The sequence below is a fragment of the Scophthalmus maximus genome, chromosome 1, assembly GCF_022379125.1.
Source record: "Scophthalmus maximus strain ysfricsl-2021 chromosome 1, ASM2237912v1, whole genome shotgun sequence".
NCBI lineage: Eukaryota > Metazoa > Chordata > Actinopteri > Pleuronectiformes > Scophthalmidae > Scophthalmus > Scophthalmus maximus.
Genome location: NC_061515.1, coordinates 469,628 through 491,616, shown reverse-complemented (window position 1 = coordinate 491,616; position 21,989 = coordinate 469,628). Strand labels below are relative to the sequence as shown.

Sequence of the window (21,989 nt, the reverse complement as noted above, 5' to 3'; positions counted from 1 at the left end):
TTGGTTGTTGCTGCTGCTGTCGATGAAGCGCATTAACTCCGCCCGCTCGGGGCGTCAGCGCTTGGCCAAACGCGCCAACCCCACAGGCAGACACCCAGGAAGTGGCGAGGCTAAAAAAACAACAACAATCACAACAGTGAGCTCGGGAGGGCGGACGTGCACTGAACACCTGACGAGTACATGGTCTTTTAAATATATCTCTTTTAAATCTTTTGGGCGCAGTCCAGCCGCCTGAAGATGGAGGGACGAAGAGGGCTCACTCCGCTGTGTTTCGCCGCCGCCGTGCTGTGTGTTAGCATCGTTAGCCTCGTTAGCCTCGGGGACTGTCAGGCAACTACAACACCAACTCCGTTAACTCGTAAGTTCAACACGACGTCAGTAAACCGACGAGCAGTCTGTAGCACGACACCTCAGCGCCTGTGTGTGAATTCACCAGTGTCTTTTTATTTGTTAAGTGCGACATAAAGCTTCGAGTGAGTGTGTTACTTTGTCTTGTTTCCGGGTGAGTTAACTTTCTGTTCCGTCTCCTTCCTCCGCAGCTTGTTCCGCCTTCAGGAACTGTGACACCTGCGTCCCTCACGCCCGGGTGAGACACGGACCTGACCTCTGCCCTCTGACCCTGACCTCTGCCCCTGACCTCTGCCTCTGCCCCTGACCTCTGACCTCTGCTCCCGACAGATTCATTATCATCATGTCTTATGCTTCCCTCTGCTGTTTGTTGGCGCTGTTTGTTCATCAACCATCAAGATGATTCAAATCAGTAAAGCAATGAAAAGATATTTAAATAAATAAAATGTATTAGTGGTTTGTCTGACACTATAAAAACTGTGTCTCGGTGCCAAGTCCGATTTGAATAACAAGCCTTGATTTGAATTTTTATACAATTGGGTTATCAAGTCACGATCAGGACAGTTCTAATTGTATATTTTCTAACGCAGGGAATCAAAGTCACCAGAGCATCTTTGATGTGTGATGTTATTTTTAGAGATCGACCGATATGGAATTTTTGGGGCCGATGCCAATATCGATATTAGAGAGTACAAGATTCCCAATATCGATACATCGGCCAATATATGTACACATATATATATATACATATATTTTTTAAAAAATCTATCAATGATTCCTAAGATGTTGTTATCAAACTTTTATGACAGAAATGTAATTGAGGCTTGATATTTTAGTTTAACCATAAACTTTATCATAAATAACTATAAATTGAAAAAAAAAATACAAATACAACCTAATAAATAGAACTTTGAAAGAAAACAAACCTTTATTTTACCTAAAATGTAAAACATAAATTCATATTTAAAGGCTCATACCTGTTGGCCGATAATATCGGTCTGGCTCTAGTTATTTTTATTAAATGCAACTGTGAACACAATATATTTGGAAGACAAAGCCTGTTCATCTTACAGATAAGTGATGTTAACTAGTCTGCAACGAAATATGAATTTTCCTAAGAGATTAATCTGATAATTATTTTCTAGATAATAATAATATATTTAATTTTTAAAGCGCTTTTCATGAACCCAAAGCGCTGATAATATATTTGCTTGTTACTCAAAGTGTCCAAAGAATTTGGGAAAAATGTCTAGTAGGATTTCCCAAAGTCAAGGTTCACGTCCTCGTATGACTCGTCGTGTATGAACCCAAAGTTCAAAATCCAAAGATATTCTGCTCACTGAGAATTGATCTTTGTGCTTTTTTTAACCCTCACAGTGTCTGTGGTGCTTCGCCAACAACACCTGCTCAGAATACCCAGTGAGATGGTTTCTGCCCCCAGCGTCCATGTGCCCGCTGTCCCAGGCCCGGTGGGGTCTGTGTTGGCGTGAGTTAAATCAGCGTGATTACAATTAAAATGACGTGGTCATTAAGTCTTTTCTTTTCTCCATTTCTCACTGTACGAACACTGGAGTCAGTCAGTCGTGACCACAGGTGTTGTAAAAGAATCATTACCTACACGAACAGGAACAGGCTTTTATTGGGTTTCATTGTAGAACGAAACTGTGTGTGTGTGTCTGTGTTTACATATATACACACACACACATACAGTACATACAGTCACTGAGTACTAACACGTTGCTGTGGGTGATTATGACTAAGGTCTCATATCCTGATAGAGGTAATATCATGAAAAGATGATGAAACACGTTGTTGCTCAAACCTTTTTCTTGGCCGTGTAAATTGTCTGTACACCAGCAGTTGTATCTGCCTCTGTCTTCATTAATCTTAGTCATAAGTTCTGTCGTGGACAAGTCTGGTCCAAAGTCCTTCTCCCGTTTTCATATCATATCATATAAACTTAACAATCAGGGCGTGAGACCAGCTGCTTCCTGTCAGATAGAAAATAAACAAGCAGAAAAGATCTCGTCACATTATTTGTTCGATTTTAGCAGCAGTGAGATGACAAGTAAAGTTTCCACTTCTACAAAAAAGACCTCAAACAAGTAGTGTTGTACATTATACTTTTTTTATTGTTATCTCATCGATAACAATCTCTAACCCTAACCCTCACATTAACCTTAAACCAACAAGATTAAAACACTGTGTCTGTGGAAAAACTGCCAAAGCAAGATTTAAAAAATCAGCCAAAAAAAGTTATTGTTAATGGTAATCAAGCAGTAAATATAGTCGTGCTTCAGTCTGGTTTGAAAGTCTCACTTGTACTTTTACTGGATAAGGAGATGAATTACAATGTGATGACCTGCAGTGTGCTAGAGGAGTCTGCAGGTGGCGCCGTTGCCTAACAAGTCAAACGTATGATATAACGTCTGGTTTCATTTGATCTGTTGTATTACAGCAGAAAAAAGAGGTAATTATTAAGATTGTTTGGGTAAATAGTATAAGTATAATCTTGGAATGTATTAGAATTAAATACATAACTCTGTTTGTCTTCTGCTGCTGTGGTTTAGTGAACTTTGAAGCCCTCATCATCGCCCTGGCCGTGCTGGGCGGATCCATCCTGATCAGCATCGCCGTCTGCTGCTGCTGCTGCTGCTGCAAGAAGCGTCCGCGAGGGTGAGGTCCACTGACGAGCCGTCTGCGTGTCACTGACACTGTCAGTTACATATTTTGATGTGCGGTGATTCTGATGCTGCTCGTGCCTCCTTGTTTCTTAAAGGCTCGACAGGGACGACGAGAGATTCACCAGGAAGAGAGAGGAGATCAAACAACGCTCGGAAGAACGGTAAGAGCTGCCGCTGAAAAATAGTCATTGTTAAGTGACATAACTCTTCTCCTTCCCGTGGCAGGAGGTCTGCTCTACATGTAATAACTTCTCTAAAGCTGTTTTCGATAAAATGTCTGGAAGTCGCTATTCACATGTGAGATGAACGCAGAAAGGAGATTGTCCGAGTCTCAGGCGCGTTCACTACTGCAGGAACATTTCTGGAACATTCAGGCGCCCGGGTGGAGTGATCACTTCCTCCTGTGTTCTCACATGGACTCACTTCGCCATTTACCGGAGATTTTAAAAAGGGGAACACTTCAGGAAAACGTTGAACTTCAGTGCATGTCTGAAAGTTCGCGATTTTGGAGAAAGCTTGTTTCTCTCTCAGTTGTCGTTCATGTTTTCCCTTCACTGGCCGGAGCTCGAACCCGCAGCCTCGGGTATGGGAGACCAACCGTTAACCACTAGACCCAAACCCCAGAGGCGTACATTTTTTTCAACGCACACACAGAACCGACAGCTAGCGGCCCATGAGGAAATATTTGCTACATTTTCCAAAAAGTTTATTGGATTAAAATCCCGTTAACTTAGAGGTCTGTTTTTCTTTTCACGGTATAAATTGTTTGTCCTTATCTGCTACCAAACAAATAAAACAGATTTTTTCTTTGGCAGCCAAATGCATAAACATACAGTATGTGTGACGAAAGGGAATTTAATTTCAACCCTTTTCAGGAAGAACAGAGTTTTCCTTCAGTGAAGCGTAAGGGTACCAACACTTTTGGAAAATGCCTAAAGCCTAAGGGATATCAGAGATAAGATAATGAAGTGAAAAATAAAAACTAGAAGTTTTACCCCTACAGATTTCACAACACAACCAACGAGGCGTTTCCTGTGACGAGTAGTTCACAGCCCCCTGACAAAAGGCCCAATTGTATATTATGGGGATTCAAGCAACTGGTGTTCATGTCCCAGAGGAGGAGCTCAGCGTTTCCTCTGTTCGCATCTCAAAAAAACGCAAAGTTGGAATAGGCAAAAGGCTGAGCAGCTGCTCTTTGGTAATGTGCTCATAAATAGAGCTTGGGGGCTACATCCTGTGGAGCGTCGTCCGCCGTAAGAAGAAACAGTATCTGATTGGAGCGTCCTGGTTCTGTGCATACCTGGTTCTCTGTGCGTTCGTCTTCCCAGAAAGGCCTGGTGATGTGTTGGTGAGGGAGCCAGTCGGGCAGAAAGATAAGACAGTAACTGGTTTATGATCATCATGCTGGGAACACCACAGTCCCAGTTCTCTGCCTCTCCCTGTGTGTGTGTGTGTGTGTGTGTGTGTGTGTGTGTGTGTGTGTGTGTGTGTGTGTGTGTGTGTGTGTGTGTGTGTGTGTGTGTGTGTGTGTGTGTGTGTGTGTGTCTGCCTGCAAGCTGAATTATCCAGCCTCTGTATGAGCTTTTCTCTCACACGCAGAATCTAGAACCCAGTCAGGGTCTCCTGCGGTGAGTGAGATCAAATCTCTGAAGTGGTCCGAGCCAGTGCAGTGACCTACATTCAGGAGGAAGGGTTTGTGTTGTGTGAGCAGGACATTCAGAGGAGATAAGGACCCGTCACAGGAGACACCAGCGCAATGTCGACACTGCGGCATGAACGCCAGAGCTCCAGCTCACAGTTACCTACCGAGCCTGAGCTGGAGGGAAAAGGTCTTGAGGGGAAATAACCAGCGACTGAACCCTTCTCTCTTTTGAATCCTAAATAAAATCACAATGATATAACAGACAGAAGCCAAAGAGGAAGTGAAATATGACATGATTCAAATCATTTTCACCTGCTTTTGTAGTTTCCCTCTTTGGGCCAGCTGCTGTATATTTTAGTTTATCTTTCATTTACATTTCATTAGAATCTGATCTTTGACACAGTGAATCTCTCTTTCGTGATATGGCGACGGTGCCTGTTTAAATCACCTGTCAGCTGTAAAGCGTCGGGCGTCTGCAGCACCATGTTTCTGAGGAAATGAAGGTGAACTGTGAACCTGAATGTCCACCATTTTAAAGACCCATCAAATTGAAAAAGATACATTTTCCCAGTTTGAAACACGTCTCATTTATTTCCTGTTGTTTGCATAAAATTTGTCAAAGTATTTATTCGATTTTTTTTTTTTTCATCTAAATCCCGTCTGTTTTCTTCCTGTTAAATGGTTTGACTTGTTTGATGACTCATCCTGCAGTCAGAGGCTTTGACTCGTTTTCTATCCGATGAAAATTGCACCGTCGGCTCAACAACGTGGCCTCCCTCCAAAAAAAAAGATTGAATCGTGACCACGTCCGATTCGTCGGTTAAATCTGCAGCGAGAAGTCCTCGATGCGACAGAGGGGTCGGCCGTCGGCAGGGCTTCAAATGTTGAGCTGCTGGAAACCATCAGCTCTGGCGCAGGTGAACTGAAGCTCAGGTGTTGAAGCTAAAGATGTAACTTTGACCCTTTTGTCCTTCTTTTCTTACAGGAAGGTGGACAGGAAGGCACGGCATGACGAGATCCGCAAGAAGTATGGTAAGTACGAACCCTTGGTCAAATTACATCTGTATTACCATATATTTATATATACATATATTCTCCATCCAACCTCTTGTAATGAGAGTGTGAGCGACTCCCTCACCGTGATGTGTGAACCCGCCGTCCTGGAGTCGATCAGGAAGTCTCAACACGGTGCACAATGTTCTGCTCGTGTCAGCTTTGTCTTAAGACGCATGTTGAATCGGCATCGACTCTCATTTCCATGTGCCTGAAATGAATAATTCAACGGGGCCGTGCCTGGTGATTCAGGTCACGTCCGGGAGAAAACTCCTTTTCCCTGATTAATTCAGTTTAAGCACAAAGTCAATTTAAGCGAAACATTATCACACGCTGGTGTCAAATGTGTGTGTGAGCAGGATGTTACAGGTCACTGAAGCAGCAGATAAGTGTACACTATACTGTATCACATTTTAATTGCTCTCATCCAGAGGTGTGTGATATTATCTACAACAACAAACAAAACACACCTAGATATTTCGTTTTCATGAGAAAGACGATATGTTTCAACCCTCCGCGACGTCAGCTGCCGTTTTAAAAATGAAAATGTGGCAGAGAAGCGAGACAAGGAAGATGTAGTGATTATTTGATTGATTGTAGTGATTAAATGGTTGTAAAACCAATATTATTGTTGTTGTTGTTGTTTGATGAACAAATGTAGTTTTAACAAAATTCCGAATAAATTATAACATATGGGGAAACAAAGTGAATCTAAGCATAAGAACTCACGTCACATTCACTGACGCTCCTCTGTGTTTTCGTCTCCTCCTCCTCCTCCTCTGTCTCCTCCTCCACCTCGTCCTCTGTCTCCTCCGCCTCCGCCTCCTCCTCCACCTCCACCTCCTCCGCCTCCTCATCCTCCTCCTCTGTCTCCTCCTCCTCCTCCTCCTTCTCCTCCTCCTCATCCTCCTCCTCTGTCTCCTCCTCCTCCTCCGCCTCCGCCTCCTCCTCCTCCTCCTCTGTCTCCTCCTCCTCCTCCTCCTTCTCCTCCTCCTCATCCTCCTCCTCTGTCTCCTCCTCCTCCTCCGCCTCCGCCTCCTCCTCCTCCTCCTCTGTCTCCTCCGCCTCCGCCTCCTCCTCCTCCGCCTCCGCCTCCTCCTCCGCCTCCGCCTCCACCTCCTCCGCCTCCTCATCCTCCTCCTCTGTCTCTTCCTCACCCTCCGCCTCCGCCTCCACCTCCTCCCCCTCTGTCTCCTCCTCCTCCGCCTTCTCATCCTCCTCCTCTGTCTCCTCCTCCTCCTCCTCCTCCTCTGTCTCCTCCTCCACCGCCTCCTCCTCCTCCTCCTCCTCTGTCTCCTCCGCCTCCTCATCCTCCTCCTCTGTCTTCTCCTCACCCTCCTCCTCCTCCTCCTCTGTCTCCTCCTCCACCTCCTCCTCTGTCTCCTCCTCCTCCGCCTCCGCCTCCTCCTCCACCTCCACCTCCTCCGCCTTCTCATCCTCCTCCTCTGTCTCCTCCTCCTCCTCCTCCTTCTCCTCCTCCTCATCCTCCTCCTCTGTCTCCTCCTCCTCCTCCGCCTCCGCCTCCTTCTCCTCCTCCTCTGTCTCCTCCTCCTCCGCCTCCGCCTCCTCCTCCTCCGCCTCCGCCTCCTCCTCCGCCTCCGCCTCCACCTCCTCCGCCTCCTCATCCTCCTCCTCTGTCTCTTCCTCAACCTCCTCCTCCTCCTCCTCCTCATCCTCCTCCTCTGTCTCCTCCTCACCCTCCGCCTCCGCCTCCACCTCCTCCTCCTCCCCCTCTGTCTCCTCCTCCTCCGCCTTCTCATCCTCCTCCTCTGTCTCCTCCTCCTCCTCCTCCTCCTCTGTCTCCTCCTCCACCGCCTCCTCCTCCTCCCCCTCCTCTGTCTCCTCCTCCTCCTCCTCTGTCTCCTCCTCCTCCGCCTCCTCATCCTCCTCCTCTGTCTTCTCCTCACCCTCCTCCTCCTCCTCCTCCTCCTCCTTCTCCTCCTCCTCTGCAGGTCTGATGAGCGACTCCGACCACCCGTACAGCAAGTTCGAGAACGAGTAGCGCAGCCCGTCCTGGAGGAGTTCCGCAGGAAGCCACTTTGAGCTCTGCTCTTCCTCTTACAGCTCGGAGAAGATGTCATTTCTCTCCCATGAACCACAAACACCAAGACGAAATACTGCTGCAACAGAAAAAAAAATCACTATTTTCAAATAACAATCCAGAACGAAAGAGATCTAGAATTTATATTTCCCCCCTGTGATTCTTTACAATTGTCTGTTTCGTGTAGAAGCTTGTTTTTAAAACTTTCTGCAAATTTCTTTGTCATGATTTAATGTTGTTGTTTCATTTCAGTCTTTTCATTTTAATACTGCAGTTGATTTAATGAAGTACACGATAATGATGATGATGATGATTGTACCATGAAGTGTGTTTTGACACATGAATAAAAACAAAATCTGCTCTTTTAACAACAGGGGATTTGTTCATTAACAGTTAAGAACAGTCTTTACTGCTGATCTGAGGTTTTTCAGAGCTGCTGCTGCGTCGTCCTCCAGCCTCCGATGTGAACTCGTGATGGCGGCGGCGTCCAAGCAGAGAACCACACAGAGCAGCTCAGTTCTTCAGCTTCGACGGAACCTTCTGACCCAACTCGACAAGAAGCCAGTTACGGTGAAAACTTCTCATTTCTCCAAATCCCGCCACAGTATGACGCTGCCTTCACGTGCGAGTCGGAAGATCCCACCTCCCACTTGTGAAGTCGGAATTACAAGAATGTCGAATTGGAAATAAATGTGGAAATGGCTGATATGATAACTTCGCTAGTTAGTGACTATAGTCCGTTCTTTACGATGAATAACATCGGTCTATATCAAGTTAAGTGTCCGTAGATTTAGGCCTCGTCACGATAGCTACTTTTTGATGCACGATATATTGTCCCCGAAATGATCGCGATAAACGATATTATTAAGACCTTTTTTTTGATACTGAATCATGTGAGCTGCAGTATATTTTTCCTACACAATCTTTGATGCTGCTGCTGAGAGAAATGTAATCCAGAGACAATCCAGTGCCTTTAGACAAAATTAATATTCCAGTTCACATTCTGCACGTCCCTGTCCATCATCGTCCCTGTCCGTCATCGTCGTGCAGCCCTCCTCCTCCTCATCACTTAACCTGACCTGTGCAGCAGGTTGATGTTTCCATCTTCCATCTACTGACTTCACCACCAGAGTCTAACTCCCTTGTGGGGCTTCCACCTCTCTCCAGTCTTCACTGGCCTGTTGCCAACATGCACCGAACCAATGAGGTCTTTATGAATAATTGCTGAGACGAACACAGTCCAACCCAAACATTTGTCTCGCTCTCTAAGCATTTCATTCACACACGATGTGTCTTCTCTCTCTCCTTGTGTGAGACGAGCGAACTCTCTCTTCTTGTTACTTTCTCTTCCAGTTTGTCTACAAACTGCCTCCAGGGGGCAGTTACTGCACCAGAGGAGCTTTCTCCTCTCTCCTCTTCTCCCAGGCTGAGGATTTGCGGTTACCTTGCTGCCATCTGGTGCCACCACTCAGCACATCTACCTTCAACATGCAATCCCAACTCAAACGCTTGATCCTCTTCTTCAGCATTTAATAAATAATTTGTGTGCCACACTATGATTAAGGCCTGAAACTGATGAATCTGCACATTGGTCTCTTATTATCTGTGGGAATGAGGAACTGCTATGAAAACATTTCATCCCTCAGAATTCCACAGATGTCGTCACACTGTACTGGTCTCTTAAGGACCAGATCCAGAAACACTGGAGATGCGTTCAGGTGCCTCTCAGTTACTCACGTGGAGACTGAAGCAGATTCCAGCCGGTGGTGCATTACAGACACATGACAGAAGGAAAGGATTTTAGATTATTGATGCAGCCGCATCCGGATGTAAATCTGTTTGCTTTAATCCCCACAACCCTCTCCTCTTTAATCCCAAATATGAACTATAACATTTACTGACTACATATGATACAGACTCACCCGTCATCCTGTTGAGCAATCAACAGCACAAAAAATCTTTGCAGAGCTCCTTAAAAAGAGATATAAACTATATTGAGATGATGATGATGATGATTGATGATTTTGTTTCTAATTAAAAAAAATAAAATAAATATATCTTAAGGATCAAAACTTCAAATAAAACACCAGAACAATATGGGACCTTTAAATCTTAATATTTTTAACCGAATGCACAAGACAGACAAAAGAGAAAGGGACTCAATCCATCACTGCACGTGACAGGTCTCCAGAGAGATTTCTGTGTTGACTCGATCATTTATCTTCATCATATCATCGAACAAGAAGTCGCAGGATGATGAACCCGGTGCACGCTGGTATCCAGGGGTTGAGGTGTGGGAGAGCTGACGGATGGAGCTGGTGTTTGGGGAATACCTCACCCCAGCAGGATCGCAAAACTGACTGCGCTCATGGAAAAAAATCCTCCTTCCCCTCCTCCTCCTCCTTCTCCTCATCTTCCTCCTCCTTCCCCTCCTCCTCCTCTTCATCCTCATTTTCCTCCACCTCCTCCTCCTCCTCCTTCTCCTCATCTTCCTCCTCCTTCCCCTCCTCCTCCTCTTCATCCTCATTTTCCTCCACCTCCTCCTCCTCATTTTCCTCCACCTCTTCCTCCTCCTCCTCATCTTCCTCCTCCACCTCCTCATTCTCCTCCTCCTGCTGCATCGCTCTCGCAGGGGGCGGGGGCGGGCTCTCTGACGGGCAGCCGCCGGAACAAATAGGGAACGGCGGCTTACCCCGGGAGTTCTCCAATCCGCAGCCAGGGGCGGGGTCTATACGGGGGTCGAAACCGGAGAGAAATCCCCCCAAAAATGACATCTCGGCTTGCGGTGGAGCAGGGATCGACTGGGACGCGGAGGGAAAGAGAAAAGAAAGAAGTCGACTAGATCTCATCTGGAAGATTACGCACAAGAAAAGCGCAAAGAGGGATTACGCACGGTTTTCCCGGTGCGACTGCCTCTGACTTTTATTGTCTCTATTTGGAAATGTAGTTGGCAATTCTCGTGGAAAAAACCCAATCTGCAGAAGGGACAGTTGATCTCACGAGTTGATGAGAGGAGCGAGAGCTGAGCCGTCCGTGATCCAGTGTTCCAGCGGCGCGCTGCAGCTGCGCTGAAGAAGCCCCCGCTGGGCTGATCCTCATTCCCCCGCGTCAAACCGACCTCCAGTCCGCTGCCGGTCCTCCGACAAAGTCGGTGAGGTGGTGGTGGTGGGGGGGGGGGGGGGGGGGAGAAAAAAAATGTGCGACTTGATGCCAACCTCGCAGCCCGCGGAGAAGATCGGCAAAATGAAAAAGTTGAGGAGAACTTTGTCGGAGAGTTTCAGGAGCATTGGTGAGTAACGGGGCGTCGTTTCTTTCAACAACCCATTTTACAAACCTCCTTTGTGCACAACGTTGGTGGAGCTACAGTGTCTCCAGCTGCAGTGTCTCACCTACAGTGTCTCCAGCTGCAGTGTCTCAGATACAGTGTCTCCAGCTGCAGTGTCTCACCTACAGTGTCTCCAGCTGCAGTGTCTCACCTACAGTGTCTCCAGCTGCAGTGTCTCACCTACAGTGTCTCCAGCTGCAGTGTCTCAGATACAGTGTCTCCAGCTGCAGTGTCTCACCTACAGTGTCTCCAGCTGCAGTGTCTCAGATACAGTGTCTCCAGCTGCAGTGTCTCAGATACAGTGTCTCCAGCTGCAGTGTCTCACCTACAGTGTCTCCAGCTGCAGTGTCTCACCTACAGTGTCTCCAGCTGCAGTGTCTCAGATACAGTGTCTCCAGCTGCAGTGTCTCACCTACAGTGTCTCCAGCTGCAGTGTCTCAGATACAGTGTCTCAGCTGCTGTCTCTCCAGCTGCAGTGTCTCAGCTACAGTGTCTCAGCTGCAGTCTCTCTAGCTGCAGTGTCTCATCTACAGTGTCTCAGATACAGTGTCTCAGCTAAAGTGTCTCAGATACAGTGTCTCAGATACAGTGTCTCAGCTGCAGTCTCTCTAGCTGCAGTGTCTCATCTACAGTGTCTCAGCTACAGTGTCTCAGATACAGTGTCTCAGCTAAAGTGTCTCAGATACAGTGTCTCAGCTACAGTGTTTCAGCTACAGTGTCTCCAGCTGCAGTGTCTCAGATACAGTGTCTCAGCTACAGTGTCTCAGTGTCTCAGCTACAGTGTCTCAGCTGCAGTGTCTCAGCTACAGCGTCTCAGTGTCTCAGCTACAGTGTCTCAGCTGCAGTGTCTCAGCTGCAGTGTCTCAGCTACAGCGTCTCAGTGTCTCAGCTGCAGTGTCTCAGCTACAGCATCTCAGTGTCTCAGCTGCAGTGTCTCAGCTACAGTGTCTCAGCTGCAGTGTCTCAGCTGCAGTGTCTCAGTGTCTCAGCTGCAGTGTCTCAGCTACAGCGTCTCAGTGTCTCAGCTGCAGTGTCTCAGCTACAGTGTCTCAGCTGCAGTGTCTCACTGTCTCCAGCTCTAGCAGCTGCAGACTGTTGCTTCCTCCCGAGGTGATGCCCGGACACAGTTAGAACCACATCGACTTGGCCTTGAACCATGTTTCCTTTTGCAGGATGTAGTTCACAATTTGCTTGAAAAATTGTTGATGGGACGTAGAGCTACAACGGTCGACTAATCAATTACTGTTGTAATCGATTACTAAATTAATCGCCAACTATTTTTGATAATTGATTAATCGGTTATAGTTGGTTTTATGTAAAAAATAAAATTTCTTAAATGTGAATATTTTCTGGTTCTTTGCTCCTCTTTGACAGTAAACTAAATATATTTGGTGTTCGGACGAAACAAAACATTGATCGGGATTTGGTAAACCCGATCAACAGTTTTCACCATTTTATGGACCAAACAATAAATCAATTAATCAAGAAAATAATAAGGTTAATAGATAATAAGAAGAAAATTATCATTAGTTGTTAGTTGTTTTTTTGGGAAATATTCTGCTGGATTTGTGGTTAAAATCAAATCCTCAGGTCGCACAGTTTTCCCATAAACATCATCATTATAGGTTATTCATCATCATCGTTTGTGTTTTTATTCTGTCCCAGTCACACAGAGACGTGTAAATTATCTTTGGTCATATATATATATGTGTGTGTATATATATATATATATATATATATATAGGAAATTAGAGCTGCAACTACTCAATTCAGTTTTATCACAACATACATGATCTCAGAGCACTTTTACATCGTGAGGTTAAGACCTCACAATGTTATAGAGAACATTGTTAAATGATCTGATATTTTTTCAACGCAGCAATATATTGTTGACAATGTAAAAAAAACATTGTGAAAAAATTCCCATAAACTTTTACTTGACATCTTGGAAGAGCTTGTCTTGTCAAACAGTCCAAACAAACCAAACCATATTCACTGATATGTACACAACCTGTACAGTGTGAAGTTTCAGCTGGTGGTTGTTGTCGTCGTCGTCGATGAATCTGTTTTGATGTAATTACCGGATCATCCGTCGGCCTCTCGTGCAGAGATCTTTACAGGCGTCAGGGGTGAGTCGGTGTGTAGAGAATGAAAAGCTCAGTGAGTTCGGGTCGATGTCACGTGGGTAGAAAAATTGACATTGACTTTTTTTTTCTTGCCTCCTACAGTCCGTCTGCCTCTCATCTGAATCCACACGTCTGATCGACCGAGCTCTCGCTGCGCTGCACGGACGCTTTGACAAAGCACACATTCCAGAATTATCCTTTATTGTTTATGTCCTTGTGTTGATCCAACTGGTCCCAGTGGGCTGGTGCCACATCACGTGTGCAACATAATGCATTATGGATATTTTATTTCTAATAGATCCAAAATCTGTTAAAGGCACTGACGCAGGGTTTCTCAGCCGCTGGAGAGCCGTCAGTGTGACGTGTGAGCGTGAGCGTGGTCAGGATCATGGAGCAGCCCCCCCCCCCCCCTTTTTTTTTCTGTCCAACCAACAGCTCCAAACCCCCAAAATATTACATTTATTCAAGACAAAGAAAACCAGCAGAAAAAATATGTTCAACAAAATCAATGTTCATCGAGTTAGTGTGAAAATTCATCCTCGACCTGGGGAACATGTTTCGGTCGATGACGTATCCTGAACTCAGAAGGTCGCTCGCTTTGTGTGGCATCGTTCATGTGGAAGGTTTTTCTCACAACCACTGTATGTCAAGGCTGTGATGTCATGGAGCCGAGTACATGTACAGTCGTCATGGTGACGGTTTGCGTTTCAAGCAGACCTCATGCGAATGAAGCCAACTTGTAAATATTACATGAATGTGTATCATATTTATCATATATAGCATATCATATGAGGCTAAACTAACATTACAGTGAGACTGTCTCTCTGTCGTCACTAAGATTTAAATAATTCCAGTATTTACTCAAAACATTTTTACCAATTTACCAAAGTTGTACATTTCCTCTCGGGTAGAATATGTTGGCGTGTCAGAAAAGCATCTCTGCCCTAATGAGGCTCCGTTTGGAGAGAAACGTTGAGAAACTTGTCACCAGGACCAGTGAACTCGTCCTCGGCTCAAAGCGCCGCGCTGCTCCGACGAGTAACAGAACGAAACCGCTGACAGATTTCAGCACGCTGACGAGGTCGTGTGCCGACTGTGACACTGTTTCTTATTTTATTACTTCTCCACAAAAAGACAGTTTCATACAGTGTTTGATTATCTCCTCCTTCCTTTCTCCTTTATTACAGCCTTCAAGAAAGAGGACAGCGGCTTTGACGAGGTAGGTTGAAGTTTTGAATTTTTGTGGAGTCTGCGATTCGTTCTGTATTTTCCACCACAATCACTCATCCAGGCCTCGTTGGCCAGATGTTGTGAAAACCGTCTGCGCCGCGGTTGATTTCTTCGGGTGTGGTGGATCCTGCTGCGGCTCGGTGTGTAATATATTCATGAATGGAGCACGGCGGTGTCCCCTCTCATCTCAGAGATGTCACCGTCACAGAGCTTGTCTGTCCCGCCAGACGCTAGACATCTAATGCACCGCTCCGTTACGAGTGTTCCCATGGATCCACATGTTTCTCACTGGTGTAGCCAGACTGATGCTCAAATGCGTATTAGTCTGGGACCTCTCTCCGATGGACGCAGATCTAAATGTCTCCGGACACAATTGGACAGACCTACAACCAGTGAGAGCGGCAAATCATGTGACGTCTGTTGAGCGACGCAAAAAGTCAACAGACCAGAGCAGAGAGGAGACGATGTGACGTCTGTGATGTCTGTGATGATGATTCCACGTCTGTGAACCGAGCGTAGCAGTTTTTGTGGGAGACATTTGCTGACGAGATTCAAATGCTCGTTCATCGGCGGCAGCCATCTTGGTTGTTTTGCAATAGTTGCTTCTCTCCGTGGAATGTTATAAACCCCGCCCCTTATCAGATAAACAGTTGTGATTGGACCGGGGCAAGATTGACGGTATAGTTATGAGAGGTTGATTTACTGTAGTTTACAATGATTTGCTGAATAGTAGCATTTGTGCTAGTTTGCTGTAGGGGTTGCACCTAGAGATTTGAATTTAAAAAACAGAAAGGGAGTAACTGAATAGCTGTTATTGCAATCTGTATTTTAGATCGTCGATTTACCGATTGATCACTTTTGTCGTGCCAGCGTTTGACTCCCTGCCATCGTCACCCACACGGGGACATTTTCCCCTTGTTAAAGCAAAAAACTTCCCGTGCATTTCCTCCAGTAGACGTGAGATTAATGTAGTCGTGTTTGACTGAACTACACCGAGAACTGTGAGGCTGAACCCAGCCAGTAAAATCAGTGAGCTGAAAGACACTAAAACGCTCCACAGACTCTGAGGGGAACTGCCGACTTGGTGATAATTCTCCGTCGCTCTTACTCGTCCACTTTTATGAGCATTTACACTGTGAATAATACCATTGTTGATATAAAATATTTATTGATTTAAAGGTCTGGGGATCAATCAACGGCAATGTTGCCAAGAAGGTAATTTACCAGAAGACGAGTGTCTCTGAATATAGCATTAGATGGTGAGACGCAAAAGTTATTGACAGTGCTTTTAATAAAATGTGGAATAATCCTGTGGAAAACTGTGTATGTGTTAGATGGATGGATGGATGGATGGACGGATTGATGGAAAGATAGATAGGTTGATAGATAGATAGATAGATAGATAGATAGATGGATGGACAGATAAATGGACAGATAGATAGATATTTGGGTTAATCGATTTCACACAATGGTATAAAACAACAAGATGCTTCTGTTTTTCTTCTTGCACTAAAACAGTTTTTAGTGATTCTCTATATGATCTGTACCATCTCAGGAACAGTGTGATACTTTAACTACATGCAGATCTGTGAGTCCAAACTGAGTCGGACCTGAGTCGGACCTGTGAGTCGGACCTGAGTCGGACCTGAGTCGGACCTGAGTCGGACCTGAGTCCGATCTGTGAGTCCGACCTGAGAGTCCGACCTGTGAGTCGGACCTGTGAGTCGGACCTGAGTCGGACCTGTGAGTCGGACCTGAGTCGGACCTGTGAGTCGGACCTGTGAGTCGGACCTGAGTCGGACCTGAGTCGGACCTGTGAGTCGGACCTGAGTCGGACCTGTGAGTCGGACCTGTGAGTCGGACCTGAGTCCGACCTGTGAGTCCGACCTGTGAGTCCGACCTGTGAGTCCTACCTGAGTCCGACCTGAGTCCGACCTGAGTCCGACCTGAGTCCGACCTGAGTCCGACCTGAGTCCGACCTGTGAGTCCGACCTGTGAGTCCGACCTGAGTCCGACCTGTGAGTCCGACCTGTGAGTCCGACCTGTGAGTCCGACCTGTGAGTCCGACCTGAGTCCGACCTGTGAGTCCGACCTGTGAGTCCGACCTGTGAGTCCGATCTGAGTCCGATCTGAGTCCGACCTGTGAGTCCGACCTGTGAGTCCGACCTGTGAGTCCGACCTGTGAGTCCGACCTGAGTCCGACCTGTGAGTCCGACCTGTGAGTCCGACCTGTGAGTCCGACCTGTGAGTCCGATCTGAGTCCGATCTGAGTCCGACCTGTGAGTCCGACCTGAGAGTCCGACCTGTGAGTCCGACCTGTGAGTCGGACCTGAGTCGGACCTGAGTCGGACCTGTGAGTCGGACCTGAGTCGGACCTGAGTCGGACCTGAGTCGGACCTGTGAGTCGGACCTGTGAGTCCGACCTGTGAGTCCGACCTGTGAGTCCGACCTGTGAGTCCGACCTGTGAGTCCGACCTGAGTCCGACCTGTGAGTCCGACCTGTGAGTCCGACCTGTGAGTCCGACCTGTGAGTCCGACCTGTGAGTCCGATCTGAGTCCGACCTGTGAGTCCGACCTGTGAGTCCGACCTGTGAGTCCGACCTGTGAGTCCGACCTGTGAGTCCGACCTGTGAGTCCAATCTGAGTCCGATCTGAGTCCGACCTGTGAGTCCGACCTGAGAGTCCGACCTGTGAGTCCGACATGTGAGTCGGACCTGAGTCGGACCTGAGTCGGACCTGTGAGTCGGACCTGTGAGTCCGACCTGAGTCCGACCTGTGAGTCCTACCTGAGTCCGACCTGTGAGTCCGACCTGTGAGTCCGACCTGTGAGTCCGACCTGTGAGTCCGACCTGAGTCCGACCTGTGAGTCCGACCTGTGAGTCCGACCTGTGAGTCCGACCTGAGTCCGACCTGTGAGTCCGACCTGTGAGTCCGACCTGTGAGTCCGATCTGAGTCCGACCTGTGTGTCCGACCTGTCTATGACCTATTGATGTCTTGTCGGTGTCTGTTGGTTGACGAGGCCGGCTGTCGATACGTCCGAGGGTTGGAGAGTTGGAGGGATGATGGATTTTATGTTGATATGGGAAAACCCTGCTGCCTGGTGGCTCTTCTGACTCAAAGTGACACTGTGTATTCGTCTTAAAAGAGGCAGCGGCATCGCTTCATGAATAAGTGATGAGACGGCAGCGTGCTTTGTGTTTCTCTGCTGTGGTGTTTGAAAAGAAACTGTTTTCTAAACGACCTTAAACATATCTGTCATGACTGACGTGCTTTACATTGACAGAAACATCGTCCCTCACAGTTTATCGTGCTGTAGGTGCACTGCTTTGTAAACCACCATGTGACCACAGTGAGTGACTGTCATTGTCTGGAGTGGTGAAGAAAAACCACTTCCTCACATTCCCGGGTTTTGGAATTTACTGTTTCTGAGCGGCAGAGCGACAAACAATGGTGACGGTACTGACAGCCCCTGAAATACAGCGAGGGCTGTTCACCCATATAAACTTACAGCTCTGTGGAACCTGACCTATGTTATGTTCTGTTGTGGTTCAGCTCCAGCTGATTTATTCACCGCGCCCGGAGGAGAAGCGGTTTGCTCCTGGACTGCAGCTTCAGCTGTTGTGTGAAGGTGTCGAAGAGAAATGCTGCATTGTGCTGCATCGTCCCAGTGAGAGGACGTCGGAGAACTCTTCTTATTTTGTCATGAAAGACTCACGAGTACGGTGGCCCTGAAGTGCAAATCACCACAAACGACAAATATGATATTGCGTTCTCCTATTAGTTGTCGTGATTTGCACTTCAGGGCCACCGTACTCGAGAGCTCTGATATCATCGACGTCACACACACATATATTCGGTATTTGCTTCCTGTGCTTATTTATAGAAGAAGATAATATCCCACGTTCTTGTTCAGGACGGAACTTTTTGTGGCGAAAACAGCGCGGAGGAGACCATTTCCAGAAGTCACTGCCATGGGAACCAGCTCGGGCAATTGGCTATAAATGGGCCTTTCAGCTGAGGAAGAATGTAAAGAATCCGAGAGGGGGAAAAAAAAAGCCTCCTTCCTGTCCGGCAGCGCGGCGTTCGCAGGAACTAAACGACGGCGTGCAGCTGCATTATGTGGACGTAAAGGAGTTAGATGTAAAACAGAGGGTTCGTTCACACTGTCCGACTCAAACGTAGAGACGGAGCGCTTGTTTTCTTCCCACTGGTGCTTGGAGACACGATTATATTCATCATAGTGAGGAGGAGCTGAGTCTGTTTAAAGCATAAAGATGACACATTCAGACATCAGGAGTTTTCTGCAGCTCTTTTCTTTCTTTTTAGCTTTGCTCCTTTTCTATTAAAAATGAAACTACCATGACTACAACCACAGACATTACTTGTGACATATGATATAATCAAATGAGTGAGAGAGTGTGTGTGTGTGTGTGTGTGTGTGTGTGTGTGTGTGTGTGTGTGTGCCATTATTTTCTCGATGAAGCGATTCGTCATTTGTTCCATAAAATGGTGAAAAATGTCGATCGTGTTTCCCAAAACCTGAACATGATGTTTGTTTTGTCCTCACACCAGAGATCTTCAGTTCACTGTCACAGAGGAGCGAAGAAACCAGAACATATTCTCATGTAAGAAGCTGAAATCAGAGAATTATGACTTTTGTTTCATAAAAGCTACTTACTAATCAAAATAGTTGGCGATTTAATTACTAGTTGATTATAAATTGATTAATCGATGAACTGTTTCAGCTCTAAACTCTTTGTTCTCTCACTCTCCGTCTTGTCTTTGTCACATACACAAAGATTATTCATTGGTGTCAGAATAAAAACATTTCAATGAATACGTTCCTGAATCACTGGAAGCCCATGGGAATCTGTTATGGGCCAAATGAAGTCATTTGTTCCAGGGAGCGCAAGTCGCTGACTTCTGTGCTATTGTTTTTGTTCTTCCATGTCTTTATTCTTTCTGCCCTCATCAGTAGTTATAACGCTCCGTCGGCTGTCAGCGGAGGATTAAAGTAGATTCAACCATGTTAATGTTCATGTTTCCTCCCGACCTCCAATTAGCATTCGAAGACAACAGAATATCATTTAACAGCTCATTTGTTTTACGGCGTCGCACGAATCGTTTCCGACTGAGACGTCAGACGAAACTTGACACTTCAAACATTTTTTTCGCCATATAATTTATTTTTCAACTAGGAAATATCCTGCCAGTGAATTGAATGGTCTCGAATACAACCACACCAACAAATTACAATAAGAAAGTATCAAATGCTCTAACGTCTGTCCATACACTTATTGACTTGCTTCACTGTCACTGCTCCCATCTTATCATTTATCAACAGGAAACTGTTTCAACCAACAGACAGTCAAGGTGATCTGATTTCAATTAGAAGCTGCTGTAGCATCTGCTCTGTCTGTTTGCGTAAGCGTCACTGTGTATTTACAGTGAGAGAAATGTGTGTGTACAGTGTGTGGATTCTTCCTCCTCGTACTGTACATCTCTTGGGTTTTACGACACGCCTCCTCTAAGAACAAGGTCTTAAATCTGACCAGCTATTGGCTGAAGCTTTCCCCAATACATAATTAGAACACATACAGGGATAAACAGCAACGGCAGAGTCTCTTGAAATCTATTATTTCTTTTTCTGCTTGAAGTTCAATTACCAATGCCTTCTTTGGTGATTTTGAAAATTCCAATCAATGTGGTGCATACTCAGTACCTCCTGTTCACCTGCTACATGTAAACCAAGGTGACATCAGTGTTTTTCAGGCCCCACATCAGTGTTTCAGTTTTCAAAATGACCTCGTCGTGTCCTGTGGTCCATCTTGTTCGACCTCTGAGCTCCTCCTTTCTCCCTTTTCTCCAATTTTCCTGGAGCTGCAGGACGATATTGATAGATACCCTTGAATGCCCTCTTTCTGTTGTGTGTGTGTGTGTGTGTGTGTGTTTACTTGAGGATGTGTTTCCAGTTTTTTTAATGCTTGAGAACCTGTCGGGACAAACTGAAGCTGACTAATGACGGTGAAGCCGCTGAGCGAGCAGCAGCCCCAGGTTCCATCGATCCTTCCAAAAAGTCCCAGATTCTCTCTCTGTATTTACAGTAGATCAATCACTAATATTGTTACTTTCCCTAATCAGTTTAAAAAGTTTGGGGTAACAAACAATTGTATTAAATGTGTGCATTGCACAGACGAATGACAAACTCATCAACTCACTGTCTGACAAAGACACGCGGACGTTATCCAGAAATCCTCCACCGTCTGTAGTTCATCGTGTTTTTATTGAGGCTGAATCACATTTAGTGAAGTTATGAGCTGTAAAACCAAAAATAATGAGCTGAAAGACACAAAATAGCGATAAAGAATAAGAACATACAGCCAGATGATGCGATGGCATCAACAGTGAGAGCATCAAGTTACAAGTGGACGAGAGCTGCCTCATACAGGAGGTTGTAGGACATGTTCATGTGATTGACATGTCTCCTAATACACAGTCAGGGGGTTTTCCATGTCTGAGACAGTGGGCTGTCTGGATGCCTGTATGATAAATACAACATTTTGTGATAATATTGTTGTTTGACATAACATCTGATGACACCAAATACATAAAAAAGGTAAAGTCCTTCGGCCTTTATTAGATTCAGACTCTGGTAAATACGGCAAAATAGTAAAAGTCCAAAAAACTACTATTACTGCTATTTTACCAAATAACACACATTCTACATGATCTCCTTTTGATAACTAATGTCCCCCAGCAGGCCGCCTCCCACTTTTGAGAATCTGTGCTTGCTCGTCCAAGCAGCTCATCTTCCCTTCGTGTCATTTGAATGGCTCTGGTCACTAATAAAGTGTAAATCCAAGCTCCACATCATCCCTCACTGAGCTTCCATCCATCTCTTTCCAACACCCTTCAGCTGAGGTCAGAGATTAGCACTGTAGAAACGAACCTACCATTTAATATCCCCAGCGGAGGTCTAAAAATACACGTGATATTCTGCTGTCCCATTCTGCGAACCCAATTTTAGCATCATAGCCTCTTGGCCTCAGTGAACTCATTAACTCCTGGAGCTGCGCGTGTGTTTACCTCCGTACGACTCCGGCTGTGGCAGCTGATCCTGACTGACTGTCACAGTGGACGTCGTCGCCACTGGCCATGTCTTTTCGCCCCGTCAGTCTGATTTGTGACAGCTGCTGGATAATCTGCACATGATTCTCGAGTGAGAAATTCTCCCAAACTGAGGTTGAGGCTGAGTTGAAAGAGAAGTGAAAGAGGGGAAACCCTCCCTGCGCTCGCTCACTAATCCCACCGCCCTCTGGGGGGGGTCCACACTGGGGAGCAGTTTGATTTTACTCAGTAGAACTTTTCCCCTCCCACTGAATCCAAGGATTAGAACTATCTGTGTAACATTACATTATTACAAAGATTGTTTCTACCAACGCTCACGCCGGCCTCAGGGTCCCAACTTATCATATCACATAGTCTTAAACCTGACCTGGCGTAGCCAGACTAATACTCAAATGCGATACGATTTCCGAG

General features: G+C 46.1%; 2 protein-coding genes across 2 annotated transcripts in view; both read left to right on the top strand.

Annotated features, from left to right (window-relative positions):
* The first annotated feature begins 91 nt into the window (after positions 1–91).
* LOC118301268 (pituitary tumor-transforming gene 1 protein-interacting protein) lies at positions 92–8,136 on the top strand. The gene is made up of 7 exons (XM_035626596.2): positions 92–358; positions 540–586; positions 1,726–1,834; positions 2,919–3,024; positions 3,128–3,193; positions 5,660–5,706; positions 7,680–8,136. The coding sequence occupies exons 1-7, from the start codon at positions 238–240 to the stop codon at positions 7,727–7,729; spliced, it is 546 nt and encodes a 181-aa protein (XP_035482489.2). The 5' UTR covers positions 92–237; the 3' UTR covers positions 7,730–8,136.
* A 2,387-nt stretch (positions 8,137–10,523) lies between these two features.
* Positions 10,524–21,989, top strand: part of cdk14 (cyclin-dependent kinase 14) — a 96,579-nt gene continuing 85,113 nt past the window's right edge. Inside the window, exons 1-2 of the mRNA XM_035626555.2 lie at positions 10,524–11,057; positions 14,407–14,438. Of these exons, the coding sequence (XP_035482448.1) occupies positions 10,964–11,057; positions 14,407–14,438 (126 nt within the window). The 5' untranslated portion in view covers positions 10,524–10,963. The remainder of the gene's footprint in view (positions 11,058–14,406; positions 14,439–21,989) is intronic.

Coding starts and splice junctions, on each gene's coding strand:
- LOC118301268 (XM_035626596.2), top strand. CDS start 238: ATGGAGGGACGAAGAGGGCTCACTCCGCTGTGTTTCGCCGCCGCCGTG. Junction 587..1,725: donor CCTGCGTCCCTCACGCCCGG/GTGAGACACGGA, acceptor TAACCCTCACAG/TGTCTGTGGTGCTTCGCCAA. Junction 3,194..5,659: donor AAACAACGCTCGGAAGAACG/GTAAGAGCTGCC, acceptor CTTTTCTTACAG/GAAGGTGGACAGGAAGGCAC.